This window comes from Pseudorasbora parva, chromosome 5, assembly GCF_024679245.1.
Source record: "Pseudorasbora parva isolate DD20220531a chromosome 5, ASM2467924v1, whole genome shotgun sequence".
Taxonomy (NCBI): domain Eukaryota; kingdom Metazoa; phylum Chordata; class Actinopteri; order Cypriniformes; family Gobionidae; genus Pseudorasbora; species Pseudorasbora parva.
The window spans coordinates 36,506,279-36,528,651 of NC_090176.1; the positions used below are offsets into that span (position 1 = coordinate 36,506,279).

General features: G+C 37.5%; 1 protein-coding gene across 7 annotated transcripts in view; it reads left to right on the top strand.

The window, feature by feature from the left end:
• Window positions 1–22,373, top strand: part of kdm6a (lysine (K)-specific demethylase 6A) — an 87,931-nt gene that overhangs the window by 35,885 nt on the left and 29,673 nt on the right. For 4 of the 7 annotated variants that reach the window (XM_067444115.1, XM_067444114.1, XM_067444120.1 and 1 more), the window contains exons 6-7: window positions 3,975–4,019; window positions 16,961–17,081. In XM_067444115.1, the coding sequence (XP_067300216.1) occupies window positions 3,975–4,019; window positions 16,961–17,081 (166 nt within the window). The remainder of the gene's footprint in view (window positions 1–3,974; window positions 4,020–16,960; window positions 17,082–22,373) is intronic. The other 3 variants (XM_067444117.1, XM_067444121.1, XM_067444116.1) reach the window with 1 other exon arrangement.

The following is a 22,373-nucleotide window of genomic DNA, read 5'->3' on the forward strand; positions in this document are numbered from 1 at the left end:
CGACCAGGTATCGTTCAACAGTGCCCTTTGCCTTGAATTTGCGAATGATGCTTCCTATGGTGTCTCTTGGTATGTTTAACATCTTTGCAATCTTCTTATAGCCATTGCCCTTCTTGTGAAGAGTAATCACCTCTTCTCTTGTCTTCCTGGACCATTCTCTTGACTTCACCATGTTTGTAACCACACCAGGCCATCCTTAAAAATATTCTTGTTTGCGGTAACCCGACAGACCGTCAATTTAGGGCCGACTCAATTTATATTTTATTTTTTTCATTTTAGTCCGACTGATTTGCCGGTTGTAAATTTGCTTTAAGACCGACCAATTTCTTTTTTTACTCTTCAAACAACTAATACAAAAGTAATAAAATAATTAGGGCCGGGACTCGATTAAAAAAATTAATCTAATTAATTAGAGGCTTTGTAATTAATTAATCGAAATTAATCGCATTTTAATCGCATATAAATATTTGACCTGAGAACAATGAGAAGTAATTTTTCACATGTATTTTTAGTATACCATTGAATAATGACTGAATACATAAGCTTAATCAACAAAATATAGTTTATTTATTTGACCTGAGAACAATGAGAAGTAATTTTTCACATGTATTTTTAGTATACCATTGAATAATGACTGAAAACATAAGCTTAATCAACAAAATATAGTTTATTTATTTGACCTGAGAACAATGAGAAGTAATTTTTCACATGTATTTTTAGTATACCATTGAATAATGACTGTATACATAAGCTTAATCAACAAAATATAGTTTATTTATTTCAGTCCAGCAGACCAGCGCAATGTTTGCCATTAAGTTTAGCAAAAGCATACTTGTGATATTTGAGGCTCGATGTGATGCGGTGATACGCAAATTCCTTGTTGTAACAGCTTGCACACAACCCTGCTCTTGACGACGCTTCCATCCTTTCGTTCTTTCGTTTTTTAAAACAAAATTTCCCATCCACGGGGCCAAGCAAAGCGGTCTCAACAGCTTCTTCGTTCATGTTCGCGCATGCCCTGCGTCTCAATCAGCTCCCTAGTTCCCTAGTCAGGGCACTGATCAGGACATAAGTGCCCTGACTACTGAACTAGGGAGCTGATTGAGACGCACCCATGTTGTTGTCGTGACTCCGGAGCGCTAGTTGGTGTTCCAGTATAATCGGTCCGTCGAAACTGATTTATTGAAAAACGTTCCGCGGTGCAAAAATAAATGCGGTTAAATTTTTTATTTTTTTTGCGTAATTAATTAACGCGTTAAAGTCACGTAATTAATTAATCTTAATTAACGCGTTAAAGTCCCGGCCCTAAAAATAATATGAATTATATTTTAGTAAGTATTATAAATATATAAATTGCCTGGGCCTACATACAAACGAAGGCTACGTTCTTCCTTTTATAGAAAACCCGTGATGTCATCTGTTTACACAATGGTTAACGGATGTCACACACTCACACTATGGCCTATGCGTTCGTTTCGGGTCATACTCTCATTCACTGTATGCGGCGAAAATCTCCGACAGGGCTTTAATAGTCTATCGTAGACTATTAAAGCCCTGTCGGAGATTTCGCCGCATTTTGTGACAGGAGTCAGGATCATGGACACGTTACACACACCAGGCAAGTGCACTGCAGAGGGGAGGGCTTTGGGGGTTTGAGCCCCTGCCCTTTTTGAAAATTAATCAAAAGTGCCCCTCTCAACATTCATCATTACTATATTGTGGCTAATAAAACAGAATTTGAATTATAATTAATATAAAAACGTGTACAAAACAGTAACAAATGGTGGAAAAGCCGTTTATCTTGTCTCTGGCAGTCTGAAATGTCATTGTCATAACGCGTTGCTATGGGTAGCGTGTGTTCTGCTCGACCCCAGCGCGTGGTGGGAGCGGCGGCACTGGTTGTAACTTGAAAAATAATGCTTAATGTATGGTTCTGTCGATGGATACACGTGCTGGCTCCTCAGTGATAGGCTACACTACAACAGCGATAATAAAAGAAAAACGTGGGCAAAACGGTCTCTCTTTGTAAACTGTGTTCAATGTATGCGAGTGCTGCCGTATGACCAGTCATTTTCACCATCATCGCTCAGTATATTCGCCAGAAGACGCGAATGAGAACTCTCTGCACCGAGAGAAGATCTGTCTCTGTGCTCGTCCAAAAGCGCGCACGTCTCACAGCGCGCAAATATTGAGTTCTCTCAAGTCTTGCGCTTGAACGGACAAACTCACACAAAAAGTATGTCAACATGTCAATCTTGATGAGTATCCAAGCAGACATAATCTGAATATGCCTTAAGTGAACCATATACAGTCGAGAAAGACAAGCATATCCCTGTATTAGGTCTTAAAGGGGCAGTAGCCTTTACTGCTGTCTGTCAAAGGACATCACTCACTGCTCTTGATTGAATAGCTTTTGTAAGTTTAATAAGGATTAATTTTTTATTTAAACAGTTAAATGTGCAGTTATTTTACATTTGATTAATTTATTCAATTTCTCTACCTAAAAACTAATATTAGATCTACCTGAAAAATCTGAAAAGCATTGTTTATTTTATTAGTATCGTTGCTCAATAGTATTTATTTGTGCTGCTGCTTGTATTTAAGTTTTTTGTTCTTATTTTCTTTATTTTAATTTGACAGTAGTTCTTTCTGTCCCTGAGCATGGCAAATACCAAACCGTACTGAAACCGTGAACCTAAAACCGTGATACAATCCGAACTGTGAGCAATCTGTACTGTTACACCCCTAGCGTAACTTATGTATGGGGGTGCCGTTTAGTGAACGGCTCTGGCTCGACGGCAGGAAAAAACAATCCAAACAATCACGGTTTTTAAACCTTTTTCATCATTAACATTAATCAAATCTATTATTCTAAATGTAGGCTGCCAAGAAGGAGGAAAGAGGGGCAGTGTCTCTTCAAAAAACGGAGAGACAATACATATTACAAAAATACAGCTTTGAGTCAATGACAGCTAGCTGGTGGTTGGAACCTTTTCTTAAAGAATGCACCTGAAATGTATGCACTAAACATTTTTGACAAATATTTCAATTTGTTTGTGGTCTATATAGCCTGCGATTAGCCTATGTGCCCGAAGGCACGGCTTTCACGACCCAGTCAGTGCCGTCACGATATCCCAATTTGTTTAAATTCATACCTACGTAATCACCATCACCAAAAATGTACTTTCTTTTTGTATTAAAATGTGAAGAAGAAAAAAATAGACCTACCTACTGACCCTTTTTTTTTTTTTTTACTGTTATTGCAAACCAAAATATTTTTAAGGATGGCCCCAGTGAATGTCTAGAATGAGCTGATTATGACGGTATTAAAGCTGCCTAATTGGTGCTTATTAGGCTTTATTGCTGCTCCCTGACATCCACAGTTGTTTTCAATACCTGATTGAAAACACTTCAATGAACCTCTGTTCTTCAGAGTGGTAGTCTTTTAAGGGATTGAATAATTGTGTCAATGAAGAATTCACAAAAGAAACATTTACTACTATATTACAAAACTAATTGATGTCATTTTAGTTAAATGGCTCTTTAAGAAGTCCTTGTAGGATTTCATTCTGAATACAATTACAAATATACACTAAATTCCCTAAAACCATTTACAGCATTGGGGGTTGAATAATTTTGAACAGAACTGTATATGATTATACTGTCTCTAGTCAGGTAGTCAATTTTAGATTACATTTGAGATCTGCCAAAGACATTGTGTTCAGCTGGTCATCTTGTACCATCACTGTATGGAGGTCCCGGTCTTAAAAGATAATGGTAAAAGCATCACATTCCCTCATTCATTAATCAGTCAAGTTTTTTTCCTTCCGAATAGCTTTTTAAGGTCAATTTCATTATAAATTATTTTACCGTCTATGAAAATATATGGGCTATTGGCATTGATTTGGCAAATGTATGTACTGATGGTATGTTGTGATATTTACTACTGGAGGTCCCCTCTTTTCTTGTCTTAGGGCAGTGCAGCGCACCCCCTCAGATGCCCATTCTGGACAGAGAAGGTAGGCATACCATGTTGGTTTTGTAAGGGTATGCCTCAGACATGCTCTGTAGATTTGTTCGGCTTACTCCAGCAGCAGGAATTGCATTAACTTGGCATATGTGGAAGTACATTGTTGTGTATATTTTGGATTTAAAAGGAATGTGCTGATAGCAATAAAGCATCTGCATTTTTAAAGGTGAAGTATGTAAGTTTTTTTTAAATGTCAATATTAGGGCTTTTAATGTTAATGTATAGCCTGACGTGGTCATACTCTAGTCAGAATATGAGTCTGAAACTGCTCCATTGGACTGTGATTATGGGGCGTGTTTCAACCGAACCAGGAAATACATCAATTGGATAGACCTACAACCAATCAGAGCAACGAAAGCGACGCATTGTCAAATGTCAACATCAACTGCACTGTGTTGCCAAGTCAGCGTTTTTTTGTTTTTTTCCCGCGGGTTGTTTTCCATGTCCGCTTGTTGACTATTATGTGATATATAGACCCATGAGTGCGGATTTTAGCAGGCATCCTTGCCAAAATAACACACATTTTACCCCAAACACTATTTTTCCCCGGAGAATCCCCCCGAGAAGCTATTGTTTAGGGCTAGTAGTTGGCAGGTTTTGTTGTAAAAACTTGACAACCCTGTCTGCACGCGCACTGAAATCAGGCTGGAATACACGATCTTTGCCGGTGTTGTAAAAAAAAAATTTTTTTTTAATGATACACAGAGTATTTACCCAACATGATCATCATTTCTGAGAGAAATTGTGAAGGTGAATGCATATACTAACAAGCTCTCCGTTTAGGATTCGAAAAAATATAATCCAAGCCCCTTTGATGACGTGCATGATTATGGTACTGTTGATCATCTGTCCTTCATCGTCTAAAGCCCTCCCTGATGATTTCATTGGTCTGAACAGTTTCTGTTCGGGGATAATTACTCCTCTATGGAGCAAGGCCAGACCGAACTGCCTGACCTAAAAAATGTGTGGGTGGGGCTAAGTTCGGCTGGCATCAGTTAATGTAAATAAATTAAATACAGTTAATGTATTTAATGTGATTTATTTATTTTTGGCATCTCCATGTGACCCTGCTCTTTGCTGTTCCTCTGTTCAAAAAGGGTGATTTAATCACATTTAAAAATTTGTTTCTATTGTCATCGCTTGTTAAAATGTAGAGGGGAATGCTGTTTGGGGGATAAAATGTTATTTTGGCAAGGTCGTCTGCAAAAATTCACATTCCTGGGTCTAAATATCACAATTGAGGTTGCTTCAACCCGCGGATATCGAAAGCAACCTCGGGAAAACCGCAGACTTGGCAGCACAGTGCAGTTAAGCTCATAAACTAACGTTATGCGTCGCTCCGTTGCTCTGATTGGTTGTAGGTCTATCCAATTGAGGTCTTTCATGGGTTTGGTTGAAACACGGCCAAAAATTACAGCCACATGGAGCAGTATCGGACAGTATCAGAACAGTATGACGACGTCAGGCTAAGAAAGTAGGCTACTTTTACTTGTTTAGACATGCTTTTACGGGTAAGAGCTGAGTTTGTGAAATCTGGGTTAAGGTAGATGCTGCAGGCCAAATGGCCATTTGCATGGTTGTTTGTAAATATTATATATTTTTAATAATTATATTATACAATTATAATTCCGCTAGTTACCTCTAGTGTTTCAGAAAATACATACTTCACCTTTAAGCAGTTGGTGTGGAAATGTATCCCGCAGTCGGATTTAAAAGCAGAAATTGGATCGCAGTTGGATTTAAAAGCAGAAATTTCAAGTTTGCATATAAGGGATAGGACAATTACTGTTTTTTTTTTATTTTTTAAATGATAAACCATGATCAAATGTACTGATGGTTAGTAATCACCATTATCATTAAAACAGTGTTTGATTATCATAATTTTGAAACCTTGCGGTAAATCCTGTCCAGCCAGCATCAGTCTGATGCAGACGCAACATTGTTTTTGTTGAATGAGAAGAAATGGCAGAAGGTAAGATTGCTCTGATCAGGATTTTTGGAGCCGATCACAGGAAGCAGTATCTGCCGATACCGATCTATTTGAAGCCTTCTTTTTATCATATAGAATTATTTATAGGGAATTTTACAGATATTCATTCGGGGCCTGAATTTTATTTCTGAAACTGGGGGAATTCCTTCCCTTAAATGACTCTTGTTATATAACTATATAATTATCTAACCTAAATCTTTGTTCAGGTAGGTCTAAAATTAGTATTCAGGTAAGAAATGCTAAATAAATTTAATAAGGAATCAAATGTTAATTAATATTTGTCTTCCCTGTATAAATTAGATTAATCCTTAAAAAAGTTGCTAAAGTTAGACATTACAAAAAAAAGTTAGTCCTTACAAAGTTACAAAAGTTAGCCATTCAAGAGCAGTGATTGTCATCAAAGTTTAATCAAACAACAAGACAAAGAGAAACTCAGAGACCGCAGCAGTTTATTTGACTGCTTTCGTTTTAAGAGGGAATACAGGGATACGGTTACATGCAGTTGCACAATTGTTAACGTTCACTCGTGAGTCACGACGGGGTTACCGTGCACACTTGTCTAGTTAAGGCTTGAACTTGGTCAATAAAGATTATTGTTGGTAAATAGGTGAATTTAGTACATACGTTTTGTGTGTATTTTACCATTGCAGCGCTATTTGTAATAGTGAGCTTTTTTGTGAGATGGCGTGTGTGTGTGATCACGCCCTCTTGGAGAGTGCAGTAGAGCTGAGTGAACACTGGAAAGACTTAAAAATAAATGCAAATGATGAACTTTAGTGATGATGTGACACTGCCTTGACTGTGCAAGTGGCAAATCCTTTGGCTACTGTGCACCTCTATTTTAGTGCAGATGTGATTGCGGTGATGTGAAGCTATTTAAGCATTTGAAAGGGAAGGAGAGAGTGCGCGCACGCAGTGATTCACTTGTGCTGTTTGTGAACTTGCGTCTCACAGAAAGATTTCAAATTACTTCGTATGTTGTTTAATACAGAAATATGAATTGTACCTCACCTTCAGCATTATAATTATTTTACCCGCACCAGAAAGCGTTTGAGACGGTTCCGCTGCATGTCATTCCCTCGCTCTCACGGCAGGCACACGTCTTCGTGTCGTCAGCATAAGATCGGTTTATGAGATCGGCCTTTAGAGACCACCGATCAATCATCCCAAAGTGTTTATCGGCTGATTGAGATCGGTTGCCGATCGATCGGAGGCAGTGACACTGCTCAGGAGATTTTTCGGCCTTCTAAAAAGACCAAATCTGAGGTGTGGTCATATTTTGCCTTTTACAAAAATCCTGAGGGAAATTGAATCGAAGATCGTCACCCTGTCTGCAGAACATGAAAAAAGAAAGTCGCTAAAATAGAGGAAAATGTTGATCTACAAAATGCCACATGCTGTTGATATAATATAACTATTACTGAATGTGGAACATTCCTTTTACTTGTCTTTTTTGACCCCATGTAGCTTTCAGGTCTCTGAATCAATTACTCATTAAATGTCTGAACGGCTGTCACATTTTTGTCCTGTATAGGTCATATTGTCTGTTATTTGAATCATTAATTTCAGTGTGCAGTGACTGTAGAGCACATGACCCTTTCAACACTTCTTGCATGCTAGTAGCTGATGAGGTAATCTTCCCCTGCTTGGTTCCTGAGCAGGAAACTTAGATGACCTGCTTTCCATTTTCTCTCTTTCATTCTTGCCCACTCGCTCCACGTTTGGGATTTTCTGTACTTTGACAAGCTCTGTAAATAAGCTTGCTTGCAGTAATTCAAGGGTCTTCAAGACCAGAGAGGTTGAGAGACAGAGAGATTATGTCCATACTATATACATTTTTTTATCTGGTCAGATTTTGTGTGTGTAATCCAAAATTTACAAATATGTTGGAATTTGTTTGTTGTTAAATTATTCTTATGTGCCTTTCAATTTTCTTTATTTGGTGTTATGGAATGGAGATGACTAGGGCTGTGATCAGAATATCAATGCAACATCATGGACTCCTGATGCTGCATGTATAGATACAGCAGCTGCCGTATGATTCCGTGTGCTTTTGAATGTAAACAATTATCACGTGGCGTCAAGTGGTGCCAATTGTAGCAACAGGAGCAGAAGTGTGAGACTTTGAAAATGTGAAAGAGGACGTTGTTACAGTTTTTACTTTTATGAAATATTTTTTAAATTTTGTTTAGTCAATAAGCATTGTTGACATGCTCCAGTGTCAACATAATTTACACTATAATTTAGGTAATTTTTACCTAAGGTAGTAATTTTATATATATATATTTTTAAAAGTGCCCTTGAATGGGTTGAAACAATATGTTAAATTGTTCTCTATCTACATAGAGGGTATGTGGCTTATTTAAGGGCAAAAATTGTCCAGATACAGTTTTACATGTCCATTTACAACCCTATAAATTGTCCCTAGGATGTAATACTCTGTTTTTGCCTTTTGGAAGAGTCATGAATATTAATGTTGATCTGATTGGCTTATTTTAGACGCTCACAGCACAGCAGTTCAGTTGTTCAGCAAAGCGGCTCGTGAGTCCTGACAGAACACAGACCAACTGAATGACACTTTAAGCAGAACATCTCAAATGGAGATGGCTAAAATGCAGCTTGCATAAGGAAAAGTCCTCACGCCTCCTGCACAGCCTGAAAATTACGTGTCATGAGAGTTGCTGTTTTTGCTATCCTTAAAGTGTCTCTTGTTTACCTGCAGTCCCGATAATTCGGCTCCGTCAGCTCAGCCTGACAATGAACATGTTTGGACTGATGCAAATGTTGGGGGCATACAGATAAATATCCCCAATGATTGCATCACGATTGACATTCTGTTGAGAATCACTTATTTTTCCATGGTGTGTTTCATTCAGATTTACATATGAAGGAGGAGGCAATGGTGTTTGAGACTCACAGTATGTGATGTCCTGATGTCCATGTACTGAACTCTTATTATTTCACTATGGCTAGGTTAATTCAGCTTTTCATTCTAGGGCACCTTTAAAAGCAAAAGGAAGAGCCATCTAAGATATATATATATATTTTTTTTGGCAATAAAATTTTACAGTCAACTTATGACAACTGTAATGGTGCTGGCTATTCAATAAACAAATATTTCTGTTACTAAACTCTATTCAAAAGAAATGAATTCGAAATTGGTCCATATTGTGATGCGTATCATAACGTGACTTTAGTGTCATGTTGCTCATCGTATTGTGAAGTTGGTGATATACAGCCTTTGATGGCTATATGCTGGGTTGGTTGTCGAAATTTATTTATTTATTTATTTATTTATTTATTTATTTATTTATTTTTGGCTGGTTGTGGGTTTTTTTTTTTTTACTTTCAGTACAAATGCTTAAATATTCAAATACATATTGAACAAGGAGTCAAGATTTGGCTGTATAGCCCTTGCTAGCCCCTACTATATTTCCCCATTGATAACCAATCACAAATAGCTGGTCATTCTAAAAATAAAACAATGCTAAATGTTTTGAAAGCCATTTATTGCTATTATTATTTCAGTCAGATTTTGTTTAAGGTCTCAGTAAATATTGTCCAAAGCGAATTGGCCATATGCAAAGATGGCACATTTGAAATTGCAAAATTATGTGTGTTCTGGCTACCGGGCTGAAATGTAATGCTAACAGAACTTTCTCCAGCACGGAAAACCTGCCAGTTTTATATTTATAAACAATAGGCTTTGGTTGTGGCAGTGGCTGCAGGGGCGGCAGTGGCTCATTGGTTCATGTAGGTTGTCTACAAACCGAATGGTTGGTGGTTCAATACCCGGTTCCACCTGACCGAAGTGTCCATGAGCAAGACACCTAACCCTAGCTGCTCCCGACGAGCTGGATGGTTCCTTACATGACTGACATCGCCGTCGGTGTATGAATGGGTGAATGGGAGGCAAAAATGTAAACGTTTTGGATGGCCATAGGGTCTGTTAAAAACGCTATATAAGTGCAGTCCATTGGCTGTTTTTTTTTTTTATGAAGCCAGCGATATTAATTGGTCTAATGGACACTTGCATTGCATTTATTGCATATTTATTTATCTTTTTGATTGCTTGCCATTATAGTCTTATATATCATGTGAGTGTAATACAATTCACAGGGAATAAAAAAAAATTATGCTAACTCTTTTGTTCTGTCATGCAGCAGCGTTCTCACGCACTGCAGTGCTCTGCAGAGAGCAGAAAATACTGTTTGAAGGGAAGGGGGTGGGGGGGATTGGGGCCATTGAGTTCATTGGGCCGTGGCTCAGTAAAAACACCCTCTGTTTGCCTGAGCAGACACTGTATGAGCAAGCAACGCCCACTGCTGAGAGCCGACCACGTGTTGCAATATCTGAGATCAGCAGAGATCATGTTTCAGTCAGTGTGTGTGTGTGTGTGTATGTATGTATGTATGTATGTATGTGTATATATGTGTGTATATATATATATATGTGTGTATATATATATATATATATATATATATATATATATATATATATATATATATGTGTGTGTATATATGTATGTGTGTATATATATATATATATATATATATATATATATATATATATATATATATATATATATATATATATATATATATATATATATATATATATATATATATATATATATATATATAAAATGTTCAATGGGGGTCATTTTTAGGATTCTTTAGAACTTAAGTGTCTGAGATCCTATCCTGAGAACTTGCACTTCTGGAGACTCCAGGTAGGTTGCAGTTCTGGAAAACAGTGGCACTGGAGACTAAAGGGTTACGGATATGGTTTCACACTTAATTCTTCATCGTAATTCTTTTTCAGTTAATGTGTTTTTTCTTTACCACCTGTTTTTGTCTGACCCAATCAGCATTTCACTGTCCAATGGTCATGCTTAACCGCAATTTCTAGTATTGTATTATTGTATATTTCTCATGGGAATGTAATATTTTTTTTTACTTTTCAGTCTGAGTTAATTTTTTGGCTCATTTTATCAGTAAAAGAAAATCTGCCATATATTTCTGCACACCTGATTATAAAAATGTTAAATTTCCAGCATTCATGAACAATTATATATCACCTTATAAATGATACAAAAATATATACAAAATGAATAGTAGTTAAGATAATTGTGGTTTGGAAATGGTAAAATGTGCCTGGAAAAAAAAATATAATCAGAAAATCAACATGCCTAATAATTCTGCATATGCAATCACCTAAAGGATTATTAGGAACTAGGGCTGGGACAACGCGTCGACGTCATCGATGACATCGACGCAAAAAATACGTTGACGCAAAATATGCGCGTCGATTCGTCAAACTCAAAATAAAGATGGCGGCGCCAGAGAGTAGTAGCAACCATAGATATACATAATAAAGTATATTATGTAATTAAGTATATTATTTATTATGTATATCTATGGTAGCAACACGAGTGGCTCCTCAGACTTTCAGAAGTGCAAGACTTGCGGGTTGGCGCGCGGCGTGCACGGAGCATCACAGGCATGCGCGTCTGTGTTAAGAGCGCTTGCTCCGTGCGCGCACACGTTTTGTTGTCAGGGCTACATAAACAAATTTCTGCACACAGGAAGACAGATGTTTTGGTAATATTTTATGTATTTTAGAGACGCTCCCAACACGGAGACGCTCCCAACACGCGTGAAAAATAGGCGCTCTTCTATTTCTAGCATGCACGCGTTTTCCGCGCGTCACAGGCAGTGTGCAAACTCCAACCTGTTAACATGGGAGCCGAAACAAAAACGGACACGCCACGCAGCCGAGACGCTCACACTTGCAGTGTGTCCCCGAATTTGATTAACCAACTTGTTGATATTTACTCGATGGGCATAGCCTGTAGGCTGAGTTGCATACATAGAAAATCGTATAATGTGTTTCTTTGTTGTAGGTTTATACTTATTTATGTGTGTGTGTGTGTGTGTGTGTGTGTGTGTGTGTGTAGGTAGCCTACTTTGTTTTCAAGGTTTTATTGAATGCATTGCTCTTGTATAGTCTTACTTTGGAATTTTAAGAGCAATAAACATATATTGCAATGTTAAGGAATTCATTTTTTCATTCAGATAATTAAATCAACATGTATAAATTGCTATTAGGCAATTAATGGGGAGATAATCGGTAATCGAATCGGACAGGGAAAATCAATCGTTAGATTAATCGACGCATCGGAAAAATGATCGCTAGATTAATCGTTTAAAAAATAATCGTTTATCCCAGCCCTGTTAGGAACATACTGACACTTAGGTGGACCCCCTTTTGCCTTCAGAACTGCCTTAATTCTGTGTGACATTGATTTAACAAGGTGCTGAAAGCATTCTTTAGAAATGTTGGCCCATATTGATAGGATAGCAACTTGCAGTTGATGGAGATTTGTGGGATGCACATCTTGGGAACGAAGCTCCCGTTCCACCACCTCCCAAAGATGCTCTATTGGGTTAAGATCTGGTGACTGTGGGGGCCATTTTAGTACAATGAACTCATTGTCATATTTAAGAAACCAATTTGAAAAGATTCAAGCTTTATGACATTGTGCATTATCCTGCTGGAAGTAGCCATCAGAGGATGCGTACATGGTCATAAAGGGATGGACATGGCCAGAAACAATGCTCAGGTAGGCTGTGGCATTTAAACAATGCCCAATCGGCACTAAGGGGCCTGAAGTGTGCCAAGAAAACATCCCCCACACCATTATACAACCCCCATTAGCCTGCACAGTGGTAACAAGGCAAGATGGATCCATGTTTTCATTCGGTTTCATTCGGTTTCCAAATTCTGACTCTACCATCTGAATGTCTCAACAGAAATCGAGACTCATCAGACCAGGCAACATTTTTCCAGTCTAACGGTCCAATTTTGGTGGGCTTGTGGAAATTGTAGCCTCTTTTTCCTATTTGTAGTGGAGTTGAGTGGTACACGGTGGGGTCTTCTGCTGTTGTATCCCACCCGTCTCAAGTTTGTGCGTGTTGTGGCTTCACAAATGCTTTGCTGCATACCTCGGTTGTAACAAGTGGTTATTTCAGTCAAAGTTGCTCTTCTATCAGCTTGAATCAGTCGGCCCATTCTCCTTTGACCTCTAGCATCAACAAGGCATTTTCACCCACAGGACTGCCACATACTGGATGTTTTTCCCTTTTTACACCATTCTTCTTAAACCCTAGAAATGGTTGTGCGCGAAAATCCCAGTAACTGAGCACATTGTGAAATACTCAGTCTGGCACCAACAACCATGCCACGCGCAAAATTGCTTAAATCACCTTTCTTTCCCATTCTGACATTTAGTTTGGAGTTCAGGTAATTTGTCTTAACGAGGGCCACACCCCTAAATGCATTGAAGCAACTGCCATGTGATTGGTTAATTAGATAATTGCATTAATGAGAAATTGAACAGGTGTTCCTAATAATCCTTTAGGTGAGTGTATACAGTGAGGAAAATAAGTATTTGAACACCCTGCTATTTTGCAAGTTCTGCCACTTGGAAATCATGGAGGGGTCTGAAATTTTCTTCATGAACATGTCCATTGTGAGAGACATAATATAAAAAAAAGAATCCAGAAATCACAATATATGATTTTTTTTTACTATTTATTTGTATGCTACAGCTGCAAATAAGTATTTGAACACCTGTCTATCAGCTAGAATTCTGACCCTCAAAGACCTGTTAGTCTGCCTTTAAAATGTCCACCTCCACTCCATTTATTATCCTAAATTAGATGCACCTGTTTGAGGTCATCAGCTGCATAAAGACACCTGTCCACCCCATACAATTAGTAAGAAACCAACTACTAACATGGCCAAGACCAAAGAGCTGTCCAAAGAAATTAGAGACAAAATTGTACACATCCACAAGGCTGGAAAGGGCTAAGGGGAAATTGCCAAGCAGCTTGGTGCACTGTAAAAAAAAAAAAAGAAGTGTTGGTTTTTGTTGGTTTAAAAAAAAAAGTAAGTAACCTGGTCGCTTTAAAATTTTGCGTTTATTGAAATTAAAAATTTGAGTTGATACAATGGAAAAGGAAAAAAAAATTGTTTAATAAATTAGAAACTCAAAATATTTTTGTATCTGAACCACATAAAAATGTGATAAATGATGAAAAAAATGATAAATGATAAAAATGATAAATCATGAAAATAGCAGTATTTGGCATGTTTCACTGCGTCATCAGAAATAAAACACAATTACCCAATATGCTTACAAAATCTTTTAATAATATTTTAATAAAGGTTGTCGAATCTCAAAATTTTTTTATTGTATTAACTCAATTTTAATTTCAATGAACTCAAAATTTTAAGGCAACTAGGTAACTTTTTTACAGTGTGAAAAAAGGTCCACTGTTGGAGCAATCATTAGAAAATGGAAGAAGCTAAACATGACTGTCAATCTTGCTTGGACTGGGGCTCCATGCAAGGTCTCACCTCGTGGGGTCTCAGTGATCCTAAGAAAGGTGAGAACTTAGCCCAGAACTACACTGGAGAAGCCGGTCAATGACCTGAAAAGAGCTGGGACCACCGTTTCCAAGTTTACTGTTGGTAATACACTAAGACGTCATTGTTTGAAAACGTGCATGGCACGGAAGGTTCCCCTGCTTAAACCAGCACATGTCCAGGCCCGTCCTAAGTTTGCCAGTGACCATTTGGATGATCCAGAGGAGACATGGGAGAAAGTCATGTGGTCAGATGAGACCAAAATAGAACTTTTTGGTCATAATTCCACTAAACGTGTTTGGAGGAAGAAGAATGATGAGTACCATCCCAAGAACACCATCCCTACTGTGAAGCATGGGGGTGGTAGCACCATGCTTTGGTTTTTTTTATCTGCACATTGGACAGGGCGACTGGACTGTATTAAGGAGAGGATGACCGGGGCCATGTATTGCAAGATTTTGGGGAACAACCTCCTTCCCTCAGTTAGAGCATTGAAGATGGGTCGAGGCTGGGTCTTCCAACATGACAATGACCTGAAACACACAGCCAGGATAACCAAGGAGTGGCTCTGTAAGAAGTATATCAAGGTGCTGGTGTGGCCTAGCCAGTCTCCAGACCTAAACCCAAAAGAGAATCTTTGGAGGGAGTTCAAATGCCGTGTTTCTCAGCGACAGGCCAGAAACCTGACTGATCTAAAGATCTGTGTGGAGGAGTGAGCCAAAATCCCTCCTGCAAGTGTGTAAAAAACTACAGGAAACATTAGACCTCTGTAATTGCAAACAAAGGCTACTGTACAAAATATTAACATTGATTTTCTCAGCTGTTCAAATACTTTTTTTGCAGCTGTATCATACAAAATGCACGTAAAGTGACAATTTCAGACCCCTCCATGATTTCATAGTGGGATAACTAAGGTGTTCAAATACTTATTTTCCTCACTGTATTATATAATATATAGAGAGAGGCGAGTTACAACATGGCAACCATGCAGCATAAGTGTTTCACTAGTCTTTCCATGGCAATTATGCTTCTGCTGCTAGCTTTTCTTTTTAAAGCACATGGACCGTTTCATTTTACTTTTTGCTGTTTTTCATTAAATTAATTAATTTTCACATTTTAATTTCAGTTTTTTTCTTCTTTCAATTATACTGTAATCATTAATTAAGCATTAATCACATTGGCCCTCATTTATCAAAAGTGCGTACACCAAATTTCCAGCCTTGACTTCGAGATTTATCAATATGGACGTTGGCGTACGGCACGCTCAAATCCTACGCCAGCTCAGGAGGTGGTGTACGCACGTTTTGAGTTAGAGCGAAAATGCGCAGATAAACAATTCCTAACACCACAAAACGCACTGACAAGATATGCTATATGACCCACTGTTAAATACCACAACAACAACATTCAGTGTTTATTTTTGTGCACCATGAACGTCAATGTTTAATTTATGTGACTTTACCAAAGCGTTTGATCTGTAGGCATATGTATTCCTCCAGTCACGTGTCTGTGCGCTTTACCTGACGTTTCAGGCCTGCCTGGCCTGGCAGCTGCGCACGGACTGGGACTGAAATAATTCAGACTGACAAAATAATAAAAATGACCATCTTCTTTTAAATAATAATAAAATAAATAAAAACGACATTCTTCTTCTAAATAACAAGCGTCATTAAGAATAAAAATCATAATAATAATAAGAAGAAGAATCTTACAAATTATGTAATTATTAATGTGAATGAATGGTACTCCACATCACATCTTCATCACTATTGTACACCCCAATATGTGTGCCGTGATACGAAATTAAATGCTAATTGTTTCAAAACATGTGCTGTAAAATAATGCATTGTAATGGTAATTTATCATCCAAACAGCTATTTAAACTGCTGGAGTGCGCTTCTCAACCACCACTCTATTAAGAGTAGGCTACTCGTAATTTGGGTCCATATTTTGTTTTTGTAGGTGCCTTTAATCCCACTCTTTAAACTCCCAAATAAAACAATTTCGGGTTTTTTTTTTTCCACTTCCCTGGTGATGGTCTTGATGGTCGCGTCTCAATCATCTCACTAGTTCAGTTGTCAGGACACTGATCAGGAAGTCAGCCCATTGACTTATGTCCTAATCAGTGCCCTGACTGAGATGATTGAGCGCGCCCGATCTCCACGTCTGAGAAGTTTCGCTTCTTTGATTAGATCGTCTTCTGTTTGTCCATGCCGTAAAATGAGGGCGTAGAGGAGGTGGAGACTTGAATATATAGGGGCGTGTTATTCTAATGACGATCGTTTTCAGCCGCGGCATTTATCAAGGGCAGGTATTGCGTACACCTGGATTGCAGAGGTACGCACAGCTTCATAAATCAGGCGATGAGAGGAGTGTAAGCATAATCTTATGCCAACATATACGCCCGTTTCTACGCAAGATTGATAAATGAGGGCCATTGTATGCATCTGTGACTTAAGTATGTCCCTCCTAAAGTTGTCTTTTTTTGCTGTTTTTGTCGTCTGCAGGGCGATAAAGGCATTTCAGGAGGTGCTTTACATTGATCCCAGCTTCTCAAGAGCCAAGGAGATCCATCTACGACTCGGCCTGATGTTTAAAGTCATCACAGACTATGAGTCAAGCCTCAAGGTATGTCTGTTAACAGTTCTGTCTCCCTCTCTGAATTACATTTATGCATTTTGCAGACAATTTTTTTCAAAGTGACTTATTTACATTTTATCAATACTTGCATTCCCTGGAATCGATCCCTTGACCTTGGCATTACTAGTTCAATGCTCTACCATCTCTAAATATGTATACGTCTTATAAATCTGCCAAGGATGTGATTTTTGTTTTAGTTTTTTGTAGTTTTTTTTCCTCTTCCCTCTCTGTATGTCATTATTTTCCACCCTTTAAAATTATAACCCACATGAGTTGCATATATCTGAGAAAAAATGGTTTTGGTTGGGGAGAGTTGGTGGGGGAGTGCAGGTTACTGTATGATGTTATTAAAACCGAGAAATGGCCTTAAACGGTTACTAAATAAATGCAAAACGTTTTCTAATACTTTTATTTCATGCACGGGTTGCTATCAACAGCAGGCCCTGCATGAGCTCAAGGCGCGCTATCTGCGTGACACCCGTAGCATTAGGGCTGCACGATTTGAGGAAAATATATAATTGCGATTATTCTGGTTAAAATTGCGATTTGAAATGCGATTTATTATTATAATTATTTTATTTTTATTTATTTTTACAAATAAAAAATGTGTATATAAAACATTGTGCGTATATATCAATATGACTTAATTATTATAATTATTATTATGAATATTATTACTGCTAAGAAATATTTTTTTAAATAAGAAATATTACAATTAGCCTACGATAACATTTTCATAATAAATATAACAATATAATAATACTAATTATTATTATTATTATTATTAGTAGTAGTAGTAGTAGTATGTTTAAAAGAGAACTTGTTTTACAAAAAACTGCTGGGTTACCTATTAATATACAGACAGCCTATGACTAAAAAAATTAGAAAGGTCTAAGCCTAAGGAGTTATTATTAAAAGTGTGTGTGTGTGTGTGTCTAGACAGTTTATTTTTAATATCAAATATGAACCTCTTGTGCATCTGCTGTGGGGGGAAAAACTCCTGTACATTGAAGAAAAACATGGATTGTCCTATAAATTTATTATTTTTTAAGTTTAAGCTTTTTTTATTGATTTAGTATTAATTTTCTTCTTATTTATTACCCAAAAGTTTAATTCATACTGAAAGCCAGAGGGCGTCCTCGAGTGGAAAAGCCCCATTTGCCTCAGAGAAGGAATGACATTCAGGAAATTGCTTGTGACGCTAATGCTGTAGGATAAATAAACAGAAGATAGAAACGCTTTTGATTAAACATGACTACAATAAACACGACTGCAGCAAAATTTGGTGTATTTGAGTTCTTCAATCTGTCTAGGTTATTTTTGACATATAATGTAATGCACTATAAAATAATGAATCGTCTGCCTCATTCTGTGATGAGAAGCCACATCAGCTCACAAACACACGACATATATAGACAGAGAATAACAACATGTCATTAAACGTTGTCTTTTGTTGAACAGGTTTATGAACGCTTTACTAGTTTGTGAAGGTGTTTGACTCCTGTTGCTTTTTCAAACGCACGTTATACGCAACTATAATCGAAGCAGTCGTTCAGACGGAGCAGCGTTTACTCCTGATTACAGAGCCGCTCTTCACAACACACTGGGCATTTATTTATTTAAGTAAAATCATAGCCTTTAAGCTTTCATAATCACACATTACCCAAATTGCAATTGCAGTTCGCTTTCGATTAATCATGTAGCCCTACATAGCATATTTGCCAGGCTTCAAACCATCAAATGTGAGTAAAAATCTGCATTTAAATGGTGTTACTCGCCAGCTGCCCGGTAACTTATGTTATGAATTTTGTCAAAGCCGGTGGTCAAATTGCAGCGGTTGTAATGTAATTGTATACATTTATAGTCAGATGTGCTGCATGTTTCAAAGTACTGCAACAGCACTGTTTTCGGTTTCAATTCACAGTAAGTGTTTGAATAGCTTCTAATTTCCATTTGGGAACTTAAAGAAATAGTTCACCCAAAAATTACATTTTTCATCATTTACTTACCCTCAAGTTACCCTCAAGTTATATAATTTAGTCAATACCAGCCAAGATATACTTGGTTACAGACATTCTTCCAAATGTGTTCAGCAGAACAAAGAAATGTATGCAGTTTTGGAACAACTTATGACAATTTAATTGAACTATCCCTTAAACTTGTTGTTGTGGATCAGTGAACGAGAGTAGCGTTGCTCATCACAGCTAGCACAGCTGGGCTATTCCAAACAGAAACAATACTACTACATAGTAATTTCATGTTGCCGCATTATTTGAATGGACATGGCTTTTTCGATGAGTGTGACCAGCACATGAGTGAAATGTTTGTATGCATGTATGGGCCGTGAGCAACAGAGCTCTGCATGTGCACAGAGTGGAATATTAAGCAAATTGTCACACTGGCCAGTGATAACTGCTAGAATGAAAATGAAACCTGAGCACTGAACACTGAGGGGTGGGGCTGCATTTATTTCCGTTTCAGTTTTTCTGACGTTTTGAATTTAATTTATGTTGGTCAGGTCATTGGCTTTACAAGTTCGACGTATCAAATATAGCTTTGCACTAAAATCTGCTTGCTTGCATTTATTAGGACTGGACCAGATTATTTGAATATTCATTTGATGGGTTGGTATTCGATTTTCAAATTTGGGATTCGAATATTCGTTTTGGTTTTGGTTTTTTCACACACCTCGCATCCCTTAGAAATGGTTCTCATTCATGCTTGCATATGTTTACATAAAAAATCTGGCGAAATACAATATTCCCTGCAACGGAGTCTGTCTGCTCACAACTGCATGAGCTTATATGGAAGAAGCGTATGTCTGAGCTTGGATTTTAGGTTAAGCTGCATTGGTTTGACGTTGTGGAAGATGTGGAGTAATTATCTCACTTGTGATAAATTCTCACTTGTGATCTGATTCCTGCTGTTTCAGTTTTTATTGTAGTTAATCTGTTCTCTAACTGAACAAAAAATTTGTACTAATATAATAAAGATCTAAACGGGGAAATAACAGACCTGTGGGTTTGTATCATTTGTGCAGTGTCCATTCTTGCAACCCAAAAGCCCTTCTCCAGATTTCTGCCTTCATTAGAGAGAAAAATATGTTCAGCCCCTTCCCTCCGAAGCTTCGAATATTCGATGTTGATAACTACTGAAGCTTCGAAGCTCAAAACATTTCAGATCAGTAATAAAGTTGATACAGTTAATTTAGTAATTCATTTTATATGGATATTTAGTTGAAAACTTTAGTTGAAATTTGAGTGTCTCCAACTGAGAAAGCCAAGCCAAAGGCGACAGTGCCAAGGAACCAAAACTCCATCAGGGCAGGAGTCCTGAACATGGGTTTTATTGTAATTAAAACTCCACTATGTAATTTTTCCGTCCACTAGAGGGTGCCTATTCAAAATAAAGGCGTAGCTTGATGACGCCAAGTTTGAGCTCAGAATCTTGGGACATGTGGTTTACACTTCGCAGCCGGTGGAAAATAATCGGGATAGGACTCTGGCAGAAGTCATGTTCATGGATGCGATTATTAACGTTACTGTAGTATGAAGCAGAGCAGGACCGAGTTTTGAGGAGCTCAGCAAGGCCGCTGGAGCGATTGTTAAGCAACACACTACTCACGAGCGGTGGGACTTTTTTTATGGCGGGACACAGTTGCTGGTGCCATTTCTGCTTTTCCGGTCATGAGCATGAGGTAACGCAGCTCTGTTTAATCATATCAGATATTTTTAAGTGTGATTAAAATGAGTGTGACAGAAACCAAGGATAACGCAGGTATGGCACAATTTACAGGCGACTCCTTCAGACATCCCGGATATTGTAAGAACTCAACTGAACAAAATATGTAACACTGGCCTTGTGGTTTTTGGATATTTGAAAATTATTTATTGATTATTTATTTTAATGGCAAATATGAAAATTGTAAGTGCATTACTTTTAATCTGTATTTTTAATTTATTTTTACAAACTAAGGAAAAGGTTTATCTAATTCCCTTATTCCCTGTTAATATGCCACAAATGCTATTAATATAGTTGAACTTGTTGAACCTGGAGCAAAGGTGCCCTAGAATGAGTTGAAACAGTAAGGTAAATTGTTCTCTGATATCTACATAGAGGGTATGTGGCTTATTTAAGAGCAAAAAATGTCCACATACAGTTTTACAGGTCCATTTAAAACCCTATAAATTTCCCTAGGATCTAATGCTCTGTTTTTGCCTTATTTGGAAGAGTAATTAATATTAATGTTGAGCTCTGCTCTGATTGGCTTATTTCAGCCAATGCATATGGTTGCCAGTTTATACATGTTTAGGTAAAACACAGCATTAGTGTAAGTGTTCCTTTCACAGAAAAGCTCTGTTTGGGGGGTTTAAATTACTGAAATCTGGCAACCGCAAGCAGGAACGCTCTTCATTCCCTCAGACAAAACCAAAACCAGTGATTTCAGACTCATCTTTTTTGTCAACGATATTGCATGTTTATATAACGTTAGTCACAATGTAGTCTACACAGTGACTGTGATGTACTCTGAAATACAAACATGCAAAAACATCATACTTAAGTTCTCAAAAAACAAAAAAAAAATAATAATAATAATATATATATATATATATATATATATATATATATAATTTTTTTTATTATAATTTTTATTTTTTTTTACAAAATGAATAGCCTTGTCAAAAGACAATCGTTTTAACTTATATGGTGGAAAAGGTGATGTTTGCTAGAAGGATCGAGTGAACGATCTAAGCAAAGTATCTACGGTTGTATTTTGTAATACAAAATATATTAACCTTTGTCATTAGACACACTATTTAGTTTTGTATGGTACTTGGAGTTTCCTGTTGTTACTGTAGTAGCATCTTGCGTTATCTAGACAATGCTGTCTCTAAGAATCTTTCATTCAATCAGAAATTGTGTAAACGGTCAATGAGTGGATAAAATCGCTACTTACTGCTTGCAGGAATAGAGTTGTAATTGCCACTTTCTTCATTTTAAGACGCTGAGCGAAGCTTACTTGAAATGGCCGAACAAACGAACGATCTTGAATTATTAAATTGTTGTGGTATCCGATTATAAACATCAACCATGACTGTTGACATTTTTTATCTATGGGAAGGGTAGAAAAGTCTCCTGCATAGCCTTGAACACAGTGTGTCCATGAGAGCTGCCATTTTTGCTATTCTCGCGTGATACTTGTTTACCTGCAGTGATTCGGCTCCGTCAGTTCGCCTGACAATGAACATGCTTGGACAGATGCAAATGTTGGGGGCTTAC